Raw genomic sequence first — 25161 nt, forward strand, 5'->3', positions numbered from 1 at the left:
GTCTGTGCCTGTCTGCCCTACAATGGACTGGTGTCTCATCCAGAATGTACCCTGCCTTGCGCCTGTTGCTTGCAGAGATACAGTAGGCTCTGGCTCTCCCATGACCCTGATTTGGAAAAGGACATTGAAGATGGATGGATGATGATCCTGTTATAGTTTTTCATTGACAACCACAACTCTAGCTGACATTAACAGGCCTGCTCAAATACTAAGAGTATAACAAGAGACAAGTTCCATCATTGGAAGCTGATTTTTCTTCTTAAGAAATAAGGTTGGTTTAAAAGAAATATGAATGAGAATGTCTACAGAAATCATAACATTAGTTTTTTCAATTCAAGAAGTATTGTAAATATGAGATTACAATTTATCAGTACCATGTTTACAGATTTAGTCAAGCAAAAGAACGCATGAAACAAATCTTGTCTCAAAGAGATGCTGAATTTCGAAAGTTTAGGGTGAGGACAATTATGATTTTAACCCTTGGTTAAATACTACTTTTAAATGGAGAAACCTTGAAAATAGCACTTTAAGGGAAACACGGCCTCAGTGTCTCAGTTAAGTAGTGAGACTTTCGAGGTTAAACCCAAAGCCTTCGAAGTACTGTGAAAGAAACTGAAAGCAAGAAAACTGTAGTCCAACTGTGGGAAGCACAGTGTGATTTAACCTTGCCTCTTCCAAATGTGCACACCAGATTTCAAGGAATTCAAAAAACAAGTAATAAACAGCAAGTTTAAACCAGCAAGTACATGTGTCAGAAACGGCAAGTTATACAGTGAGCCATGGGTCAAAGGAGCTCCTCTCATTTCTAAACTTGCTTATGTTTTCAGAAAAAGAGCCATACTGCTCTATGAGATAAGCAAAAATTAAATGCAGGCAATCTCATCCCAATGTCAAAAATACCATGTCTTGTGTCATGCAATCTGGATTCACACCTTATTTTGAAAACATTTCAAGATTGAGTTAAATCATTCTTTTTTGATGCATAAGTGACAAAGTTCATCTTTCTCTATTACTGAAATTACTGCCACTTGTGATTATGGATTAAAAGCATGTTAACACTTTTAGAAATAATTTAAGCATATTTCAAATATGAACAAACACTTCTGAGAGCTCTATTTGCAGTGCAAGATATTAAAATATGTAAATCAATTACAAGGTGAAAGCATAGCAAGCAAAATTTAATCAGAACATACAACAATTTAGTATGTTCAACTGTACACAGAGTGACACACACTGTGTCTGTGTGTCTTCAGCTCTGTAGGTATTAATCTTGCCTTCACCACCTCATGTCAGTGGGTGTGTATCACAGTAAAACTATACAGCTGCTCCTTAAAAAACCTTGTAAGTAATAATGATCAAGACAGTCGCACATTTTCAGCATCGCCTCATCGATTATCAGCTTGTACAATTTTTAATCACCATGTGTAACTCTTTTAAAAACAAAATCAATTAATATGCACATCTTCTTTCTAGAAAACACACTGTGATCTTTCACACAACATATGCTGTTGATTCTCTCTACTCACAACAGTTCTGAGATTCCTTGAGCAACATAATTAATTTACTTTTAACAACTATTTTAAAAAAGTCAAGACCAATTCTATTTTGTACATAATATACACATTACTGCCAGATCCTACCTGAGATTCCTTAACATGCACTGTGATATATCAAAAGCAAACCTCTCTCATAGGTAAATGAATTATCTTCTAGTGTCTTGTAATCTGTGCTACTTATATTTTACAACCTATGCAATAAAAACAGAATCCAATTATGCATGCTAAATAAACCACAGAAATGTGACTTTTATTCCTGTTGATACCAATATTATTAATAAGGATGACAGTAGAAGGAGCAGGTTCACAGTAAACATAAAGCAAATATAAAATTAAATCAGAGCAAGCTAACCTCCAAAGCAAACAAAAAACAATATTACAGCTTTACAGTAAAATGCAGACAAAGAAAACATCATCCAGCACTGGCAGGCAACACTTACTTAGTACGTGAGTGTACAAGGCCTGCTCTAAGTCCCCCAGCATTGTTAGTATGACGTCCTGATCTAAATGAGCCGTCCCCTCCCGTGCACAGCCATCGTCCTCATCTGCCCAGTACTTGGTGCCGGTAGCCTTAGAGCCACAAGACAGGGCTGCCTCATCGTCTGACCTGCTGCTGCCTTCCTCGTCCGTGATCTCACCAACTTTTTCGGGAGGCTTGACCTCACCCCACTGGCATGTCAGCTTCCAGCCAGCCGTCACCGGCAGACCGGCTTCAGCGCCTCCCCTGGGTGCTGGGGCTCTGGCAGGTGAGCCGCCGGGGAAGAGAGAATGCTCCGATTTGGAGAGCGCCTTGGACAGGGCGTTCCCATCCTGCTTGAGGATGCTTTCGGCTTCCCTCGGGTCCTCCGAATCTGACAGTTCAAACGAGTACACCCTCTGCTCCCTTTCACTCAGGAGGGTCAGGTTGGTGAGGGATTTCTGTTTCCGTAGGTTGAACGCCCTCCTCTTGCTTGGACTTTTGCCTTCAAAAATGGACAGCTCAGCACCCCTCTGCATCCTTTGATTCCTTTTTTTTTTAAGGTATCCACCTGTTCACTTTTCACACATTCTTCACTACAGTAGCTGCAGCAGGAGCAGCAGAGTGCTTCAACGGAATCTGAGCAGAAAAGCAGCAGGCGCACACCTTTTGAGCGGATGATCAGAAGCACTGCAAGTTACTGGGGTCCCACACTTGCACCCTGAGAAGCCTGTGGGCTGCTCATCACATAACACCACGAAGATTTAATTGATTTTTCAACAGCGAATATCCACCAGGTCTCATTCTGCAGATGATGATGAAAAGTCCTGCTGCCTCCCCGTTTCCGGCTCAAGCACAACTAGAATAATATTCAAACCACAGCACACTTATGGTCACTTTAGCCAATAACTAGCTAGCTTCCAGCCTCCCAACTGCAAATCTGGCTTCTTTTCTCTTTCTTTGCTCCCTCCCTTCTTCCTTTAGCCATCCCAGGCATGAGGGAACAGATTAATATAATGTTATCTCTCCTTCTTCTCCCAGTTCAAAAGCAAAAAGACTCTTAATTTTCCTCTTTTTAAAATTGCTGCCACACGGAAGCAAATAGGTCTCCCACGTCAAAGCTTAATAAGAACAGAAACGAGCCAGCGAAGCACAGCTTTAGGTTTGTCTCATTTTTAGTATTCAGCCTGCATTTTCAGATCCATGTCTCCTCTCTTCTGCTGCAGTGGCTGCTGCTGCTTCTGGCTACCATGGCAGCAAACAATCTTTGTGAATATCGGGAGCTGCCCAGTTCGTTACAAACAACACCTCCTAGGGTCGCTACTACTAAAGACTGAGATGCACCCGGAGAGAGGGGAAAAAATCCAAGCCATTGTGTCTGGGATGAAATACACAATGCAGTGGGGAGATACTGTACCTTTCTTTAGTTAGTATATAAAAAAAACTTTGCTTTTAGAATAAAATTAACTTTGACACTGCGCCTATAAGTTAGTGTGCTCTCTCTGTTGTAATTTCTACACAAAATAATTAAGAGTGTAAAGGTTACAAGCTGTTTTCATTTACAAAAATCAGATATCTAAACGTACAGCACGGAGTACCCTGCTGGTTTATATATATTTTTTACAGCAGGGTGGGGCTTAATGAAACGGTTGTGGATCACTTTCCACTGTGAGAAAGAAGTAAGATTTGGATTAGAACTATTTTTTTTAACCAAAATACAAAACATTTGCTGTCCTCAGTATTTACCAAAAATTCCCAGAACAAACACAAAACAAATAAAAAGACAAGACTCAAAGCAGTTATGCACCAAACTATTTTTAAACTGTATAGAAAGCAGACATCATGTCTTGACAGAAAACTGTCTCTCATTAAATTGCTCCAGGTAAATAGGTTAAATTATTGTTTTTCTTTGTGACAAAGAATGAGCAAAACTACAATCTCCTTATCTCCTTTGACAGATCTTTTTCCCAGTGCTACAAGGTGTTTTGCTGCATTTTGAATTTAGTTTTAAATTACACAAGGACATATTCAATAACAATAAAATGACATTTAAATTTTCAATTAAATGTTTTAAAACATTCCTCACCTATAGTTTTGGGGATATAGATTGTGTACTTCCAGTCAAATTTAGACTAATGTGAAAAGAAAACAAGGCATCAATAACTTTCAAACAGAAGGCTCAAGATTATCAAAATACATTACTGAGCCTTCATTATTTTCTAAAATAATCAGATCTGTCAAATGAGTTAGAGAAGCCAACACCTATGACAGTAATTACTATTTTTTTTAATTAATTGTTGAACACAGATTAAATGGTGCAAGGAAGTTTAACAGTCACTCACACTATCCTTCTGAGGTTACCAAAAACTCCCATAGCAAAGTACCCAGATATAATCTTTTTTGCCAGAAACCCAATTTATCCATCCAATCTTTTACCTGAACATTTTGAACAATTACATGAAATACCTCAAGATGATCCGTCATGAATGACCAACATACAAATTTGTTTTACCAGTTTTGAAATATAAAAGAGATCACTATTGGATAAAGAGTCCACTGAAATACAAAAAATAATAAATAATAATCACATAATTGTCTTAAACCACATACAAAATATGAAAATAACACATAGATCAACTATTGTAGCAAGGAACCAGGTATATGGAAAAATTATAAGTTAAAGTGGTTGCTTTTAATACAGTACTTCAATCATTAATTAGAACAGCAACAAAACTACTAGATAATTAGAAATCGAATACCAATATACAGTATGCTGATGCACAAAAAAAGCCATCCACCTGGGTTTTACATCACCAGTTCACTGGGCACATACATAATTTTATTTAAATTTTAAACAGTGAACAGATATTTGAGTCGTACTGTTCCTTGGGATAACACATTACTTATATTACTGATTACTGATATAAGTCATGTGATTTAATATAAACATCAGGTGTCCAAAGTTCAGCATTTGAGTTGAGTTGAAATTTCCAAATAATGTATAAAAACCTGTATAAATAGCCATTCATATCAAGATATTACTGTAATTAGTGCAAGAAAGGCAAAATATATGACCATGAAAAACATCATCATAATGAGTAATGAACTCAATAATCCGGATGATACCAGCATAATTGAAAAGGACCAGTCTATGAGAGATGCTGCCCAAAAACTTAAGATTTTTTACTTCAACAATCAGTGGGCTAGTCGACACAGACCAGGACTGCTCTTCTAGAGGCCACTACAATTTTCAAACTCTCCAGTACACAGACATGTTCTAAAAGAGAGACTGTCACCACACTGCCCATGGACTCACTTTTGTATTATCCCACTTTGTCTCTGAAACTGCTATATACAGTACTGTATGTTTCATCAAAAATATTACTTCCCTTTTGTCACTGGCTCTGACTTTTAAAAATATGACTAAGGTTTCTATATTGTCCTGGAATATGTACTGTGTATGAAATACACTACTGCTTAGATTTGCAGCACAGGAGAATATAGATACTGTCATGACATATAGTAGGAGTCTCATTGGAAGCAACAAATTGTTCACAGATTTGCTAATAAGCAATACTATGTGACAGCTTCCTCTTAAGCAGAGAATAAAATAAAGGGCATCTTTGTCAAAGGAATGTTTAAATTTTCTATAATGAAAAGAAATACATTTAATTAAAAAAGCTAAAAGGATACTAGGCAAATAAAAAACATTCATATATACCGTATATAGATTTAAAATTAATATATGTTATGCTTTTTGTACAGGTATATGAATTAATGCATATCCATGTTCATATAACATTTAATGTTTCTCCTAAAATAATAATTCTTAAATTGCAGGCCATATGTATAGGTGTTCTAGGAATACATTTATGGGATGGAGAACTGATTAATGGATAGAAAACACAAAGTACAGGTAAGGGATGAATATTAGGGGCTCTATTGCATGGTGCTTCTAAATTAGGGTCTAATTAAAATTCTGGGGACCTTGGCTAGTAATGTGAAAAGGATGGTTCACAGATGCGTACTGTATGTTTTTTGTTTTTCAAACTTGCTCTGTCTGTAATGATTAACAGTTAATAAAAAATGTTTACAATAAAGAAATAACCCCTGCATCAGCAGAAAGATTGTAGTTTGTCATTTGCATTCTGGGAAGCTGTTCAGAGATTATGTGTTGGCAGCTGGTAGATGAAAATCTTCTTTGGAACAGAGAACATATGAAGTGGCAGTAGTGAGGGTGATGGAGTTATTCACCGATAAATACCACTTTGGCCTTGACAGACTTGATAAAAAACACATGTATAGAGAGGACATGATGAGAATTTTGCTGAATTTCACGCTTTTCAAGCAACAAGTGGGCTGGTGGTAATTTGGGGAGGATTTTTCTTTAACATAAACAGATTCTTGGTTCAGAGTGGTGGTATTCATACTGTTAGAGACACACTTGGAAGTGTTATTCCGTTCCCAAAGGAAGTGTCCATTTTCCAGCAGAATAAAGCAAAACCCCAAAATGATAAAACATCACAAAGATCACTGCAAGAAGTGACTTCACGAAGATCACAAAGGCAAGAAGACGTTTTTCTCCAGTCAGGTTTTTCTCCTGACCTGAGCCCAACAGATCATGTGTGGTCCTGCGCCAAGCTATCAACGAGAGACAACAATGACCAGCCTGCCTTCACCAGCTGGCTGCTGCCAGAGAACACTAGCAGAACACTACTGTGTGGAAGTCCTCCTGAAAACAGCTACTGTATACCCTTAGCTTTTTAAAGAAATTTGCTACTAGCTAATTTCTTGAAAAAGCAGAGTACTGAATGGCCTCCTCTCATTTGCAACAGTTCTTATGTTAACATGTACTGTAACCTTCCACAGCATGGCTCTGCACACCACTCAGCTCCTTACATTAAAATCAAACAGTAACATTTACAATATCACTAAACAAAATGTCATGTTTTACATTGCAAACTTGACATGGTTATTTGATTTTTACTTGTGTTCACATATTCTGCGATTATGTTTCATATCTGTTTAGAATGTTTCATTGTATCTGTAAGAGTATTGCGTTACTTATGTGCATCCATAACCGAAAATATTAAGCAAAGCAAATTACTGAATAAATTCCATTCTGGCTGTAAGGGACAATGCTACTAGCAATCAATAATCATTTGTTCCGCATAAAACTGCAGTGCAGTATATTAGGTGATAGCAGACACTGTTTACCCTTTATAATCTGTCCTTGTGAATTCCCAGATTATAAAAACAGATTTAAGATATAATTGTGAATGTGTAAAACATGGTATTCTGGCAATGACACCAATACTTAAAATCTTTTCTTTCGTGACCTTTAGGTATATGTTCAAAGCAGTCCTCCATTTTCAAAACCTGTGGGCGCTTTTAATTTATAGTCAAGTCTCATTACCTACCAGAAATCTCCTCCAGGCACTGTTTGGCAGTCTTGCTGTAAACTAGATCTGCTTTTGTGGGGCTGAGACAGGAGTCCGGGGGCGCGACAGTAGTACAATCATTTTCAGAGTATGTTCTAGAGAAATCACAAATCACAAATCATATTAAAGAGGAGCATCAACATTTTAGCACACAGGAAAGGTTCAGGTAAATGCACAGGTACAGTACAATGAATGACTTGCATATCCAATCTTTCGTGAAAGGTTGGGGCAGTGAATGTGAGGGAAATTACAGATTGCTAAAGAGGTTAGGAGTTCTATTGTTCCCTCCCTCTTTCACTGTACATGTAAAATATCTAATTAAGAAGGAAAGACGGGAATGGCAAGGAAAGACTTAAAAGCAGTTAAAATAACCTTCTTTACAGTTGATTTTCAACATGTAATTCTGATGGTGTAATGCCTCTTAGATCAGCGTCATTGTGCTATATGTTTACATTTAAGTTTTTTTATTTTTAAGCGCAACTCTGTGTTTTATTGTTTGAGCATTAGAAAGAGTTTAGCAGAAGAAAATATTGAAAAGTGTTTAAACTATATAATTTTTAATAAATAAAATGGATAAGAATTCCTACCTAGAGACTAATTTCTGCTTTGAACTGTAGAACCAAGAAAAGCAGAAACCTGCTGCAAACTTGAAGATAGCAATGTTGATTCCACAACAAAGTGTTTGCAACACACCTGCACATCCTGAGATAAATATTTTTCTTTTATGGGCTGTGACATATGAAATGGGTGCAACTGGGAATAGCTTTAGGATAAAATGATGCTGTATTCAGATTGTTATGTATATAACTGAATCAGTACACTAGTGCACATTTCGCCAACTGAGAAATTATACAGTACCAATGATACAACTAGAAAAATAACTTCATCAAATGTAAACCCCACAAATATATGGTAAAGCATATTTATAGTCATCAAGAAATAAAATGATTTTGTTTTTATTTGAAAATCCTGTGCAACGTTTGACATTTTCTAGAATGCCTTTATTAGGTTCTTATCCAGTGTAGCCAAATATCTAATTCAGAAATGATTTGCTATTATACTGGTGAAAAAAAAGACATCTGCAAATTAGAATGAAATTTAATTGACTGAAAGTCACTTCCTTTCCCTGGCACTTTTTTGCTGTTGGCTTGTGACATTTATAGCTGCCAGAGATCTAATTTCCACTGTATCAAAAAAAGGAGAAAACTGTCCTGAAGATGTCAGACATCAAATGACTATCTAGGATGCATCAGGACACCGAAAATACAACATCTGCTTTCTGGCAAAGGAGCACTGCCTGTTTTGAAGCCAAGCCATCGACATACAGTACACATAAACTGTAATAGCATTCAGGTAAACACAAATATATACTGTATCTAGCATAAAATTCCAGGTATATTTCTTTTAAAAATGCTATATTAGCATAAGCCTTTTAGCTAATTTGATGTGCAATTTTTCACATATGGGTATACCAATTTTAACCTTTGAGAAATTGAGAAATGTATTACTTATTATGGGTAAAAGTACAGTAAAAAAAAATTATGACCTGTCCATTAAAAACTGAGGTGCTTCTTACCCTTTGCACCTTTGTTAACCCTTTGCAAAAGGAGCCTGTGAAAGCACTCAATGAATATGACCAATATATGGAGAAGCACTGTTTCAGAGATCTTTAAAGTTTCCTGAAAATATATCATCCCCTTTTTTAAAAAAAAACACTGGACATAACCAAAGCTAAAACTGAAGACATTCTATGAGAGCTTGTACCTACAAGACCTCAAGTAGCAATTCGACCAGATTACCAAACATGAAGTGATGATAAACTAATAAGGTTTAATTAAGTCTAGTATTTTTACTGTGTCTGACTGGCAGGATCTGGGCCTAGAAGTCAAATTGCAATTGAAATGAGATTAAATGGCTTTATTCTCAGGTGATAGAGTTAACAGTTTCTCTTTGAGTGAGAGAGCGGGGAGATTAAGGCTTTTAGGATGAGATGCAGCTGAAATGTAATGTCATGTACTGTAGCCCTAGTGGCTGTGTGCACTACGTGTCCAGAATAATTTCTCGAGATACCTGTTCATTATTATTTGGACAGTCAAACAGAAATGATGTGTGGCAACTGACTCCTTCAAGGAGCTATTCACAGCCTGAAGGCAAGTACGTTTGATTCACACAGGAAATTCTCCTTAAAATATGTTTATATTGTAAAACTGTTTAATGTGTGTGTGGTTGGAAAGATTCATTTTTAGGGTGTTGAATTGTGTACATAGTCCCTCAACTGTGATCAATACACTAACACATCGTATTTTCTACCTATAAATTAAACTGCCTAATAATGCTTAATGCTGTCATTAATAGCATTACATAGCATTAATAAGCTTTACAAATGTATAAATAATTTTCATATAAAAGCCTTTAAAAATCATAGAACATTATTCTTTCTCATAATTCATTGTTTTGTGAATGCTTTTTAAATATTTTTGCTGTCATTGCCCTTGAGATACTGTACAGTAGGTGAACACAAAAACCTTGTGGAATACAATTTTCCTCTAAAATATCTCTGCAGCAATGCTTTTGAACATAAAGGAGATTGGTAAAAAAATAGGAAAATGTTTCCAAAGTTTAACTGCAGAGTGTGTGAACATCATGTCTACTGTGAACTGAAACAAATGGCCATTTAAACATTTTTACATGACTCATTTTTCTCACTGTTTCTCGCCCATTTCGGAGAGCCCATTTCAAAAGCCACCACTGCCTCCTACACAGCTAGAAACACAGACGAGCGGTGGGTGTCCTCCAAAGCTATCATCTAATGAGATCATCCTACAGTGGAAATCAGTGAGCTAAAAATGCAGATTCATGGGGTTCCATTTGGGTCCTTTCTGAGCAACTTCAACAGACCACCTGCTCTGAAGGCGTGATTTAGTGATTCAGATTGAGGCCATATGATTCCCTTTTGAAAGATGGAAAGGAGCCACTACTTGGCACACACAGTCAAGGATTCTGGCCTCCCAGATGCTTGAATGGCTCTGTATGCTGCTTTCACATGCTATTTTTAACCAGGTAAAATATACACTGATATGCTTGATGTATTCACCTCATTTTAAAAGGGTACATTTTCATGCAGGTACTGTACTGCATGTAACGGCTTCAATATCCCCACAGAAGGTGTTTTTATCTGCACTTAATTTTTTGTCTGTTATGCTCCGATGTTTCAGATGGAATAAAACACAGCAGATAAAAAAAAAATATTAACAGACTACCTCAAAATGTGCAATTAGTCTTCAGAATTCTGTTTCACTACACCTCATGCAACAGTGAAGAGAAATGACACCAATGAATTGTTTGGAATGTTACATTTCCAATGTTAAGTGAATGTTTTACAGAGCAGTCTTCTTTAATTTCATAATTACTGTAAACACAGTCTGAACTAAATGGTGGCGGTACATGTCATTGGTCTTTGCCCTATACAATGGATACTGACCTTTTTTTTAAGGAAACAAGCACTTACTTTGATGTCTGCATACTGTATGTGAACATATAATGTATTTTTCTTAACCAATGGATATAGACTATTCAAAATAAAAATCAGAAAAATCAAAAAGCAATGCATAGAAAAGGTTCTTACATAAATAAGTATTCTTGTACAATAAAAGTACACAGCAGACACAGAGCTCTGGCAACAACCTGAATAATACTACTATTCAGCAATTCCCTTACTGAGTGTGGTTTTGATGTTCTCTGCTATTTTCCCGAGGTGTGCATATCCTGCTCCTTAATTAAACTTAATTAGCAGTAATTCACATACATATGTATTCTGTGGGATGCTCTGTGACAAAAAAAATCCTACAGTTAAATATTTTCTGCATCCCAATAGGTATACAGCCCTCCCTTTATATATTTACCTGTACATAAAAGGAGCAACTGTGGCCGTGTTGGGGTGGTTGTGCTGCTGTTGTTGGGGGAGCTGGACGATGCCATTTCCCGACAGCTGTCCACCTGCTGTTGCCATGGCAGCTGAAAGTGCAGAAGTGCTGGTCGATGACACCATGCTGGTCCGTCTTCCCTCTGCTGGCGAGGACAGGCTACCCAGTGCCCTGCCGTCAGCTGGGGATTTCTGAATATAGAACGTCTGACTTCCTTTTGCAATCTTTGATTTCTCTGTGTCTTTGCCACTGAGTCCCGTAGGGCTGGCGGCCGGTTTTCCTGTGGGTGTAGCCACTTTCAGGCCAGGCTTTGGAATTCCACTTGAAACGGGGATAGCATGCTCCTTTTTGACAGCTGAAGCCTTTCCTCCCTTGGGAATAAGGCTTGCGATTTTGGAGGTCTTCTTTGAGGGCTCTGCTAGCTGCTCTTTTTCGTCCTTGTTAGGTGTACTTGCTTTCCCTTTGCTTTTATTCTTGTCCTCCTTGTCCTTCGGCTGGGGCAAAGATTTGTTATTGCTCACAGACTTGCTGCCAGTTTTTGTGGTGGGAGTAGTTGCTTTAATGGGTTGCTTGGGACTGCTACCTGTGCATCCTCCACTGCTCTGTCTACTGTTTAAACCTTCTACTTCACTACTCTCCAATAAAACATCTTCTTCCCTCTGTCCCACCTCTGCAGACAGTCCCAGATTTGATGTTAAAGGGGTTCTGGAGGGAGTCCTGGGGTTTATGAGTTTAAATTTCTCTAGCATGGACTTCTGTCCACTACCAGAAGGCTTGGTCCCCTCTGACAGTGGGGGTTTGAGTCGTTCTGTGGTAGGAGTAGGTGAGGTGGCTGGGCTGGGCTGCTTCACTGAAAGCATTGAGGAGGTGGCTGTGTGTTTGACGTTCATTGATTTGCTCCGCCAAGGCTTGCTGGAGCTGGGGGAGGGGATGGCAGAGACCAGCTGCTGCCCTGTGCTGGTGGCTGTTTGGACATTTCCATTCATGCTGCCAGGCTGAGGAAGTCCCTTCACCATTTCTGAAAGAAAGCAATAGAACATCTTGCTGAGTATATGGGGAAATAAACAAAGCAAAGCTTCTGGACTTTGGAATGTTGGAGACCACCAACCTAAGGTTCATTGTGTGACATATTTTTCTTTACACCATGCTTTTAATAATAATAAATCCTAAAACTTATATAGCTCTTCTCTCCACTCAACTCCACTCAAAGTGCTTTATGGGTAATGGGGACTCCCCTCCACCACCACCAATGCACAACGGATCATGCAACGGCAGCCATAGTGCGCCAGTACTCTCACCACACACCAGCTATCAGTGGGACTTTACCAATCACGGCGATAATTAAGAGGCCATGATTCGTAAAGTCCAACGGGACATTTGGCCAGGACGCTGGGGTAACAATCCTACTCTTTTTGTGAAACGCCCTAGGATTTTTAATGATCAGAGATAGTCAGGACCTCAACCGAACGACAGAACCTTGTTGCAGCAGAGTGTCCCCATCACTATATGGGACAATAGGACCCACATAGACCACAGGGTGAGTGCCCTCTACTGACTACATTGACACCTCTTCCAGCAGCAACCTTAGTTTTTTTCCCAGGAGGTCTCCCATCCAGGTACTGGCCAGGCTCACACTTGCTGAGCTTCAGTGGGCCGCCAGTTGTGAGTTGCAGGGTGATATGGCTGGTGGAAATAGAGTACATGAGCTTTTCAAGAGATACTGTATACTCTTTAACTGACAATTCACTTATCTTGTGTGACAAACAAATAAAAATAATAATCCCTTACACTTATATAGTGCCTTTCTGGACTCTCCACTCAAGGCCTTTATAGGAAATGGGGATTCCCCACCACCACCACCAATGTTTAGCACCCACCTGGTTGATGCAATGGTAGCCAAAGTGCACAAGTACACTCACCACACATCAGCTATGAGTGGGGAGGAGGAGAGTAATCAAGCCATTTCAGGGATGGGGATTATTAAGAGGTCATGAGTCGTAAAGGCCAGGATAAAATTTGTCCAGGATATCCAGGTAACACCCCTACTCTTTCTGAGAAACTCCCTCGGAGTTTTAATGACCAAGGAAAAAAAGAACCTAGGTTTTGTGTCTCATGCGAAGGATGGCACCTTTTTTTACATTATAGTGTCCCCATCACTATACTGTGGCATTGGAACCCACACAGGCCTCAGGGTGAGTGCTCCTACTGGCCCCACTAACACCTCTTCTAGCACCAAACTTAGCTGTCTGAGGAGTTCTCCCATTTATGTACAGTCCAGACTCACATCTCTGTAGCTTTAGTGGGTTGCCAGTTGTGAGTCGCAAGGTGAAATGGGTGCTGGCAATGACAGTACTGTAACAGTGTATCTTTACACAGTAAAAACATAGTCCACCTTCCATTTCAAAGAGCATGTCCAGATGTAAGAGAGATCACTTTATTAGCCATATACAATTTCTTGCATTAGGAATTTGTATTTTTTGTATACTTGCTCTCCTTAAGACACACAGACAGGGAGAGAAGCTTGGGGTCAGAGCGCAGGGTCAGCCATTTATACGGCGACCCTGTAGCAGCTGGGGTTAAGGGCCTTGCTCAGGGGCCCAACGGAGTAGGATTCTGCTGCAGGCTGCAGGATTTGAACAGGCAACCTTCCAGCCACAGGTGCAGATCCTTAGCCACAGAGATGTAAATGTCCAGTAAACATTTTATTTATTCCCAAAAGACAATATTCTAATTGCTGTTTTTTTCAGTCTTCCTTATGGAAAGTTTCAATGAAACAAATTACACAGATATTTCATAATCGCTGTGTACTGTGGGAAAAGTGCCAAAACAATTTAGTAATTGTGTTTTAAATTTGGGGTGTCTCACCTTCTTGGGAAGATGAAATGTAATGGGAATTACAATATTTTGACTACAATTTGGAATACTTTACCAAAGCTTGTTTTTTTTTCACAGATGTTTTAACTATATAGCTTATAAATATGTAGTAGCTGTGTCTGTGTGAGAAGAAAGCAACAATCTAAAGGGTATTAAATAATCAAGAACACTATGGTTTTAAAGAAATCAATGCAAACATCTCAACATCTTCAAAAGTGTTAAATAGAACATAATGACAGGATTTGATTGTCTTGACTGAATGTTTGATTACAGGAGAAATAAATTAGAAGATATAATAATCTAAGGTACAGATGAGACAAGTTGTCTTATCACTGCTGTTAGGTATTTAATCAATAAAGCTTTATTGCATTCTCTAACAATAAGCTATCAGTGCTAATGCATTAAATCTCATTCTACATGTAATCAGCATTCTGGGCTTATCTGCATTCCTACCACTAACATTGGGGCATACAGAGCAGACTGTGCACTGTCCAAATCTTTACTTTACAGTTCCAGTGTGATGAAATCTCCAGAACCTAAAGAGCACATTAATGAGTTCTGTGAGGCAGAAAATTAACTGCTCTTGGAGCACTTACAAATAACTACGTGCTAGTGATTTACCCTTAGTATCTACCTCAGTGGCCTTTTTGACTCCCACTTTTTATTTTTTTCAAAACTAACTAATGTGCTTTTCTTTTCCTAATCTCCTTCCATGAATAACATGTCATGGATTTTATCACTTCTATTCTACAGAGAATAAGAACACCTGATGTTTTCCTGTGTTCTACTGTAGCATAACGTGATGAAAAGAGTTTTGAGGTGATGCTTACCCTGAAAATATGTTCTACAAAACACTGCATTTGACAGCTACCTCAGCAGAGCTAACACTAGGTCCTAAATACCCACCCATACACTTTATACATGATTGTATTTAACAATTGCAGTGTATTTGCATATATAGTTACTGATTCATTTTATCTCACAGATTCATACCCATATTTAGTGTCTTATAAAATATTGTATCTTTGATATAAGCCTATTTTTCATATTTAAATAATAGCATAGTAATAGTATCACAATGAACATGCGATGAAGCTACAGCATTTTTACATGAGAGAGACCATTCCAATTAACTATTTCTGTTGCATGCTAGTTATTTTGTTCTATTTTGAGAAAAGACAGTCATAGCATTAGAAAAGGAAAAGAGTGAGGCTACAGTTATAAAGGTACTGTAGCTTTGGTTGGAATTTATTTTGTAATTATTACAAACATGTCACATCAGCAACAGGATGGATTCCAATAGCTTGTGACAGAGGCTGTAGTGACAGACATTTTAACGATTTACAAAGTGGTTGGTTTAAGTTATAAAAGGTAAAAGAGACTATAAACTTGTCATAAGAATGAAGAAAAACTCCATTACTGCTTGTAGTGTTTACGAAGCAAAGCAAGAGCATTCATAACTCTCACCCATGGGGTTAAAAGGGAAACAACTTGGTAGTGAAGCCAGAAATTACCATTGTTAAATTCATTCGAGTCTGAAACATTATCAGAATGTTGTAAAATAAGTAGGGATGTAATGCTGATTATTCGTATATCTTTTGCAAATTAACTCGAGGTTTGTAACTAAAAGCAGTCTTTAAAATTTCTTTACATACCAGCTGCCTGGCTTTAATGATACTGACTTTGAGTTTCCATAGCAACATACATTTTGCAGCACTCACTTTATCTACTGAAAATGAAATGTCACTTCAACTATGCAACCCGGTCTTTACGTTTGTTCACTGTGCCACTTACTCACTCACTCAAGCTGGACTTAAGTGGCTTGATGCAGTTGTAAACGACAAAAACAACAACAAAACACCACAGATTATTTATTCCTGTGCCAAAGCCAGAATATGACCCCTTCAATGCAACAGGACTACATCAATGTCATAAAGATGCTGTCTGTCAATCTGGTATAGGTTATAGATACTGAACGTGGCATAAACAGAACACTTTGCATTACAGTATCAATATGCTCCAGTGACATTCATTAGAAAAATGCCCTCCATTGATCAATAAAGATACAGTTAATTCTGAAAAGTAAATCAAGTTCAAGTAACATTCAAGTAAAACAATTATTAACATACTGTACTTTCAACTTTTCAGAGGCTAAGGAAATACTTTAATCTCCTTTTCCATTCCTTGCTCTTGATTTTCAAGGTATAGGTTGACAAGAATTGATTTTAGGTTTTGAAAGAAGAAAACATCTCCAAATAGTGCTTCATAAAACCTAGAAAAAGTCCTAATATCAGTGTAGTCCAAATCTTATAAGGCATATGTCTTCATTTCTGTTTCAAAACCTTGTTTTTTGGACTTAATATTGTATGCATGTACTGTATATAAAATGTAAACCAATCCTGTACTAGAACCTCTAACACAATCTCTTGGTTGTTCATGATATACAACAGTCATTCTACACCATCATAGGAGCTATTGAGCTTAACCTGCAGTGAATTCTTAGAAAAGAAAGTGAAGACTTAAAGGTTTGCTTTACGTACCTAGGGAGGCATTAGTGGCAGAACGTCATTAATCACAACTCAGGAGTAGTTTAATATATATCTTGAATGGTGAGGGCCAAACCTCCCTGTCTCCTGACACAAGAATTCATCAAAGCAAAGTGCCACTACACTTTCAGAGGAAGACAAAACCTAGCATTATTTTGGTCAGACTTTGGTTTGCAGAGAGTAATTGTAAAAACAGTACTGTACAAAAAGGGTTACTGTGAACTTTGATTCAAGTCTTCCATAAATCTACAGTCCTAGGCCTGCCAAAGCAAACAATGGGATATATTTTCTTCAGCTGAAACCACTGACTGCTTCATGTTTTCTTTACAGCGGCCTTCATTATAATTCAAGCATAAGACAAGAAAGTGCCTCAATGTTCAAACCTAGGAAAATAGCATGACAGCTTCAACCCATAGCCTGCTCCACAGGGTCACATTTGATACTTGCACGAATGCAGCTCCACTCTAAATCTGCAATTTATGCCTCAACAAAGAAACCTAAATCTTATTCATAAACTGTTTTTGATAGACTAACATTGTGTTTTAAGTCTTTACAAAACCATACAGGTATTATTACTAAAAACAATTTGTGTTGTATTTAGTATATAATCCATCCATTATCTAACCTCTTTATCTAATACAGAGTGTGATGAAGCAGAAGCCTATCCCTGGTAAGCAACTGGCACAGGGCAGGACACAAGTCCATCTCAGGGCACACAAACACACACCCAGTACTGTATGTCTTTGGTCTGTGGGAGGAAACTCACGAAAACATGGGAATAATACACAAACTCCACGCAGAGAGCACCCCAGGAATTGAACCCTGGGTCACAGCAATGCTAACCACTGTGCCACGGTGCCACCCTTTCAGTATATCATTTAAAGTTAAATTATAACACTAATCGGTACTCAGTTCATTGTACATTGTTCATTGTTTATACTGAACAATAAGAAAACATTTGATGCTTCATAAAATACTGTAACATACTGTTGTAATCTTTGTGTGATATATTAATACTAGTTGAAGTCAATTATACATTACGTGCTAAGTGTAATATAATGTGCAGTAATACGCACCATCGAGTGGATTATCTCTGGGAAAAAAGTACTATTTCTGCAACGCTGTTAGAGAAAGCAATACCAGAAATAAACTGTACATCCACCTGTGCAAAACAGAATACAGTCAAGGGTAAACTAATTTTTAACCTATTTCTACACCCGAGAGTGTTTTTCTATGTTTCAAACAAATCAAACAAATTTAATAAATTATGCTTATTCACAGCTGCAGCATGTGCACAGGTGGGTATAATGCTGATATGGGCTTCAGGATATGGAAAATGTCCAAATTAAATGTGTTTAATCCTCTGTGTGCTCTGCCAGACAAATTAGCAATGTCAAGTAATAATTCCTATGAAGATATTGTGAAGATTATTTGATCATAAGAAAGAATACAAATGAAGGGAGGCTCATCTAAGTCACTGGGTTTTAAGAAGCTTAATAATTCAAGAATCTCATTCAGAGATTTACTAAGAGATCCCAAGAATCTGCCTGATTTTGGTTTGGCAGCTTGTTCCGGACTCACAAAGCACCACCTGTTGTCAGGCTTGAAAGCACTTCCCTTAATAAACTTTTCTGTCCTTATGCAATCTTAACTGTTAAAATGGCTTTAATATATCTATACCATACAGTACATCCATTGTCAAAATAGAGCTTAATCCTTATAAGGGTTGTTGCAAATTGCAGCCCTTCCCAGAACAACAAAGCAAAAGACTTCACTGTGGATGCCAGTCCTTGCAGAGTGCACACACACACACATGCACATAAACACAAAGGGAAAATATAGAAACAATAATTCACTTCACCAGCGTGTCTTTGACAGGTGGGAGAAATCCAGAGCAACAAACGTAACAACAATATGTAGAGAACATAAGTACAGATCAGCCCAACATTACACTTGAATTCATTATATTTTTCATTTGACTTTACTTCAGTATTAGAAACAGTAATAACAGTCGAGGAAATTCCGAAAACCAACAGGTTATCGTCATAAAAATATTGAAATATTAAAATAAATGCATTCATGTACAAGGTAAACAAAAAGAAATAATCTTTATTAGAATGTTATACAAAAGCCTAGTCATTCTAGATAAAAAAAACTTCAAAAGCCCTCTCGGATATTCTGTGGTTTTGAACCCCGATATCCCACACAATTTCTAAATACTGTGTATATCCTACAAGACTCCTTCAGGACTCATTTAGTTTTCCAGAAAATAAATTACGCAGGTTTGACCTTTTGGAATTTCCACTAAAGTGGATTATTTGCCGAACTCTCTGATGATTATAACCCACAAATCCACAAATTATTTTCAGAAATGGTGTAAGATATTTTTGGGGAAATGGTGGGCGGTATTGTTGTACTCTGACTACCTGTACCTTAGCAAATGCTGTATGCCCAAGGTATCAGCAGTCACAAAGTTGGGTAATGTGAGTACAGATTAGCCCAGAGCCCAGGCATTGATATGATCAGTTTTGTGTCACTCCCATTATCCCCTACCTTTCTCGTTGCTGCTTGCATATTGGAGAGGCTTGTTTTTGTCTATGCTGTTAAAGCTCTGACTCCTCCTGTTTAAATTTGAAGCTCCTTGGACCTTGCTGGCACTGCTGCCTGCAGCTGGCCCCCTTGAAGGCCCAGGAAGTCTGTAAAACAAAAAGACAGTGATTAGGGCTTACTAAGAGACCTGTCATTCAACTAAACACTGACTCTCAGGGGAGAAACTCCAATGCTTTTTTTCACCCCAGCTTCAAATCCTAAAATTACTTCTCAATTCATATAGCAGAAGGGGAGAATGAGGGTTGGGCAGGGAGGATGTGAGGCGGGTCGACGGTGGAGCCTTTGGTACTATCAGCCTCTGTGTGTAACTAAAACGTTTTCTTCAGATGTTGCAGCTGCAGAAAAGTCACAAGTTCAGGAATTACAAGGCAAACAGAATTACTCAATTAAAAACACATTAGCATAGTCAAAAAAAGCTGCCAAGCTCCAGCAAACTATCATACCCTGCAACAGAGCCACATACTACAGTACTGTATATCCCCGCATTTTAAATAAGTAACATATTGTAAGGCTTTTCAGCAACTGAACTTTGTCTTCATTTACCTTATTATGAAGGTATTCCTGCAATGCTCAGTTCATTTTGAGACTAAATCTTTCAGTCCAGCTGAAACCAGAATTAACTACTGAACTTACTTTTTCAGCGCCAACATAACATCCATCCTTCATTTTCTAACTGTTTGATCAAATACTGGGTTGTGGGGCAGCGGGAGCCAATCCCGGCAAGTAACAGGCGCAGGGCAGGAAACATCCTGGAAACATCCAGTTAACTTACCAGTATGTCTTTGGACTGTGTGGGGAAACCCACGCATACATGGGGAGAACATACATCCATGCAGATCAAACTCCAGTCCCCAGAATTGAACCCAGGCCCCCAGTTCTGTAAGGCAGCAATGCTAATCATTGCATCACCATACTACCCCCAACTTTACATGTAACATGTATTGTTGTATTACAGTAGGACATATGACATTCTAACACATTCAGATCATTCAGACAACAATCTTTACTGAACCTGATGTTACATTCTTGCTTGAAGTGAATCAGCTTGTAACTGCATTATTCTGAAAATGTATCAACAAGAATAGATTACTGTATATCTGAACTCAGTCCAAACTTGAGCTTATGTGGTCTAAATCTGGTATTGCCCTTCAGAAGATATAAAATAATCAAAAGAATGAATGTGATGTTTTCTAAAACATAGTATAAGATGTAATCCCTGAAACTTTCATTTCACATTTCTTTAGTTATTTCCACTTTTGTGGCATAAGATAGCAATTCTCAGCCCTGGTCCTTGAGAAACACGGTCTCCTAGATTGTGTACCAGCTGAATTCTATCTGGGGCTAATTTTTCAATTTGTCTCCAAATCTTGAAATGCTGATTCTGCTTTATAATTGGTATCAACCAATTATAGGGTAATTTCTGAATTTAAAAATTCCCCCATTTTGAACCATACAGAAAGAAAACAAATGCTCATTGGGGGAATATTTGATACACAGTTCCACTTGTATCTATTCATCATGAATTTGTTAATAATTAATTGTTAATTATTGGGAACTACGGACCTAAATCCTACAATAAGAAAATGCAATGCTACTCATATTAAGGTTTAGACAAGCATTCAGGACCTTCAATTCCCTACTGTTCTGATAAATAAAATTTGCATAAGAATTTCTTCACATTTAAGTTCATTATGTTATTTTATTGACTAAGAAATCTGCATTTATACATTTTCTTCACTGCGTTAATTTTGCTAACATGCCTAACTTGAGATTTTAAATGGTTTTAAGAACCTTTCAGAAGGATCTAATAAACAATGATTGATAAATAATTATTGGCCTTTATAACTCTGAGATTGTAAAGTAATGAATCTAATAAAATATGTAATTGAAACCGTGCTTAAGTTTTAACTGCTTGTAACCCCTATATACAGTAGTTTGTGCATCTGGTACAGCATGAACACATGTATTGTATTATCATTATTGGTCTATTGTAAGAACCACTTCACACCAGTACATAGGATGCTGATAAATCATTGAGAGTATTCATGCGTTCTCTGTTTCAGCTACCGAGTTAAAAATGTTTAATAATAATAATTATTATTAATAATTTCTTACACTTATACAGAACTTTTCTGGACACTCTACGTAAAGATCTTCACAGGTAATGGGGACTCCCCTCCACCACCACTAATGTGCAGCACCCACCTGGATGATGCGACAGCAGCCATAGTGCGACCTGTGATTTTTAATGACCACAGAGAGTCAGGACCTTGGTTTTACGTCTCATCTGAAGGATGGCACCTTTCTACAGTATAGTGTCCCCGTCACTATAATGGGGTGTTAGGTCCCACAAAGACTGCAGGGGGAGCACCCCCTGCTGGCCCCACTAACACCTCTTACAGCAGCAACCTTAATTTTTCCCAGGTGGTCTCCCATCCAGGTACTGACCAGGCTCACTTCTGCTTTGATTCAGTGGGTTGCTAGCTGTGAGTTGCAGGGCGATATGGCTGCTGACAGGGATAATTGCTAAGTTCTCCTTTGAAAAGCAGATTCAATAAAATAACCTAAAATTGTCATTCCACTCAATTCAGATAAGAATTCAATCAATTCTAGTTTAAAATATCTAACATGCCTTATACTGTTATCTTCAGAATGGAATATTCCACGATCCTTAAGGCATAATTTTCAGATATGAGATGCTAATGATTTTTCCAAATCACAAAAAGTACTAAATAGATCATTACAATCTCTATTGCCAAAAATCCAAAAAGAACCTTAAATACAGTACATACTTACTTACAGTACATTTTCCCCCAATAGTGAGTTTAGTTAAAATGAAGGTACTGACAGTGTTGAAGTGTTGAGTGTTACTGTTAGTGGTGAAGCCCGTCACTCCTGATGGTTGTGCACTCCTAAATCCAAAATTGAACAGACCTAAACCTAAAGCCACAGTAAAAAATTGAGGGATAAATAAAACTAGTAAGGAAAAAAAAATACTGTGTACTGTATTAAATGTGTGTAATTCCTGAAGATATTCCTTTCTAAAAACGTGTATACCCTTTAAATCACAACAAACTTTGTAGTATACTTTACCAAAATGTTACGTGTTCACTGATATATTTTATATCAAGTCCAAAAAATAAGCTTCATCTGGGAAAGAGAAAGAGATAAGCCAACTTCTGAGCCAAGAAAAAAAAAACAGATTTACTGTAAATAATGATTATACATTTATTACATACTGTAAATAAATTAAATCTCTGGGCTTTCAAAAAAAGACAACAAGGAAGTGTGAGTCACGTTTATTAAATGTGGAGAGAATGAACTGTATTTTAATTAATTAAACTATTTTACTGAGGCCTGAATAGCAAACCAATTTCCAATTGAAATTTAATGATATCAGTCATTATTATAAATTTTAAAAAAGAAAAACACTTATGTCTGTCTGAATACTGCAGCACAATTCAACACAATACACAGAAGCCAACTACAGCAAAAAGGTACAATTTTTGTAAGTATAGTCACTTCCAAATATAAATAGTATGAGTTGTATTTAAAGGTTTTATATTTTTGCTTTCATTGTTTTGACTGAATTGCATACTAAAACATAAACATATACTGTAAAACAAAATGTTATTAAGCTGACATAGATTACTATTTGACCTCAATATCCTACATGACCATGTATGTCAAATCTAACTGGACTCTAGCTATGGAAGAAATTAAAGATGAAACTCATGCAATGCAGTATTCTGTTGTCAAACACTGCCACCTGCTGAAAAAAAATGGATTCTGAAAAGCTGCACATATTCAGTAGTTTATTCCACAAACCCACAAAAGGTTAAAATGCCGGGACTGTGTAACTTTAAACCCTTTAAACTAATCAACACTAAGACTCTTGTGAATGCCTGAACATTGCACACTGTATGTGTCACTGATACCCCTATCACCATGACAGACATGCACACCCACAAACAATAATTAATCACAAGGGATCTCTCTGGTGACTCTTTGTCTTTTTCGTATCAGAGCCTCAGCCAAAAGCAACATCTTTCAATTAAACAAAGCTAAACCAAGGTAGTATCAATGCATAAGCAGAACAGCTGTTTTTTTCAAGATCAGAAAAATAACCGCTGTTATGAATTGAATATTACGGCATCTAGCACCAACAGGAATGTTTGTTTTAAGTCATACCGTAAATTCATAAGCTTACAGCTTTATATGAAATTGAAGGATTTTAGTGAGGGTCACTACTCCGGCAATTAGGTTATTCAAAACTTTCTTAAGAGATTAAGGAATTAACATACAGTATTTATGGTATAAATCTACCAAATAATTCTAGACTGCTTGCCATTCCCTCACAAAGTCCGTTACTGTTTTGAAATCTAGCATTACCAAGACACAGACAAATAATTAATTTGTAATTATGTACTGTAAATACAATATATTTTCACATATTATTCTGTAATGGAAAATCAGTTTTCCCATTCTTAATTTCATTAGTGGCTTAAGATGTCATACACAAACAGCTTATTCTACAGGCCCTAGGATATGAGTCTCCAAGGGCCCATTCATCAGCTTTTTATAGCTCCTGCTGGCTCCCAGCCTGCTCTTAACTGTCTCACAGCAGGGCCTGTTGCAGACTGACTAGCAACTGCTCCGCCACTCCACCTCTGCTGTGACCCTTGAGCTCCACTCATGTCCCTTGTTCCCTGAAGTATACGCTCAAGACAAACTTAAAAATCCATTTGCTCTTTTTCATTTCCTTAATTCAACCGCCCTCGGTTCATTTATCTAAGTTCAAGAGAAGCAGGGAGCAGCACCAAAAAGAGGAGAAGCGTAGATAGACATGTTTTTAGACAACTCCTTAACAGCAACAAGTGCAAAATAAAACTGTCTTGCATTTCATTTTTTTTATCTCTGCTGATTTTTTGTCCTATATCCCTCTGCAGCTTTAATGTCGGATTTTCAAAACATGATAAAAACAAAACAACTTTCGCTCTTAAGAGACTTCCATTAAGAAAAGTTAACAAAGTAAGGATATGTGTTTCTTAAGCTGTAAAAATGTCACTTTATTGATATGCTATATTTAGTTTTATCAGGAAGGCCTATTGAAAACATCATGGTGATGAAAATAAAAATTTGCTGTCACGTTCCCTGCATTTTTTTTTTAAAGAAACACCAGCCATTACAAAGAATTCAATGCAGTGCAACAGACATGCAAAACGGTTTAACGATGGGAGTTTTAACTCTCCAGACACTATCAACTTGAGTGTAGTTTATATAAAAAAGCTACTACCAGTCTGGACATTTCCAGCAGCAAGAGAAAAAAATGTATCTTTTTTCAAATCATAAGACCCATGAGTGTTTGCTGTTTACACTGTAGTTGATGCATTATTTTACCACAAATATAACTGTAGATTGCCATCAAAACAAAACAATTTTAGAACAGGGCCTTATGTGGGATAGGTGCTGAGTGATGGAGTGATGTGCACAGTAATGTGGTTAGAATCTGGTTACACAAGAAGTTGCTCCAGTAATGTCAAAGCTAATGTCAGTATCTGTGGACGCATAGCAAATGCCCACAACGTGTAGCTTTAAATTAAACACTTGTTGAGTCTTCATCACAAATCCTTTCCCTCACCATGGCGTACCCTTGTCATTTACAAATTTAGCAACTTACATTTTTTCTTCTTTTCATCTATCCTGTTATTACTGAACCACAGTTTCATGCTGGTTGCTGCTCTCTGAACTAAA

The 25161-nt window shown here is 37.4% G+C and overlaps 1 protein-coding gene across 11 annotated transcripts in view; it reads right to left on the minus strand.

Annotated features, from left to right (window-relative positions):
- nav3 (neuron navigator 3) overlaps positions 1-25161 on the minus strand; it is a 350214-nt gene that overhangs the window by 91862 nt on the left and 233191 nt on the right. For 10 of the 11 annotated variants that reach the window (XM_015352852.2, XM_015352850.2, XM_015352847.2 and 7 more), the window contains 3 exons: positions 19351-19493; positions 11357-12395; positions 7434-7549 (listed from right to left, as the gene is read on the minus strand). In XM_015352852.2, coding sequence (XP_015208338.2) covers positions 7434-7549; positions 11357-12395; positions 19351-19493 — 1298 coding nt within the window. Of the gene's footprint in view, positions 1-1996; positions 3277-7433; positions 7550-11356; positions 12396-19350; positions 19494-25161 lie in introns of those variants that run through there. The other variant, XM_015352853.2, reaches the window with a different exon arrangement.

The sequence above is a fragment of the Lepisosteus oculatus genome, chromosome 7 (genome assembly GCF_040954835.1).
Source record: "Lepisosteus oculatus isolate fLepOcu1 chromosome 7, fLepOcu1.hap2, whole genome shotgun sequence".
Lineage (NCBI taxonomy): Eukaryota > Metazoa > Chordata > Actinopteri > Semionotiformes > Lepisosteidae > Lepisosteus > Lepisosteus oculatus.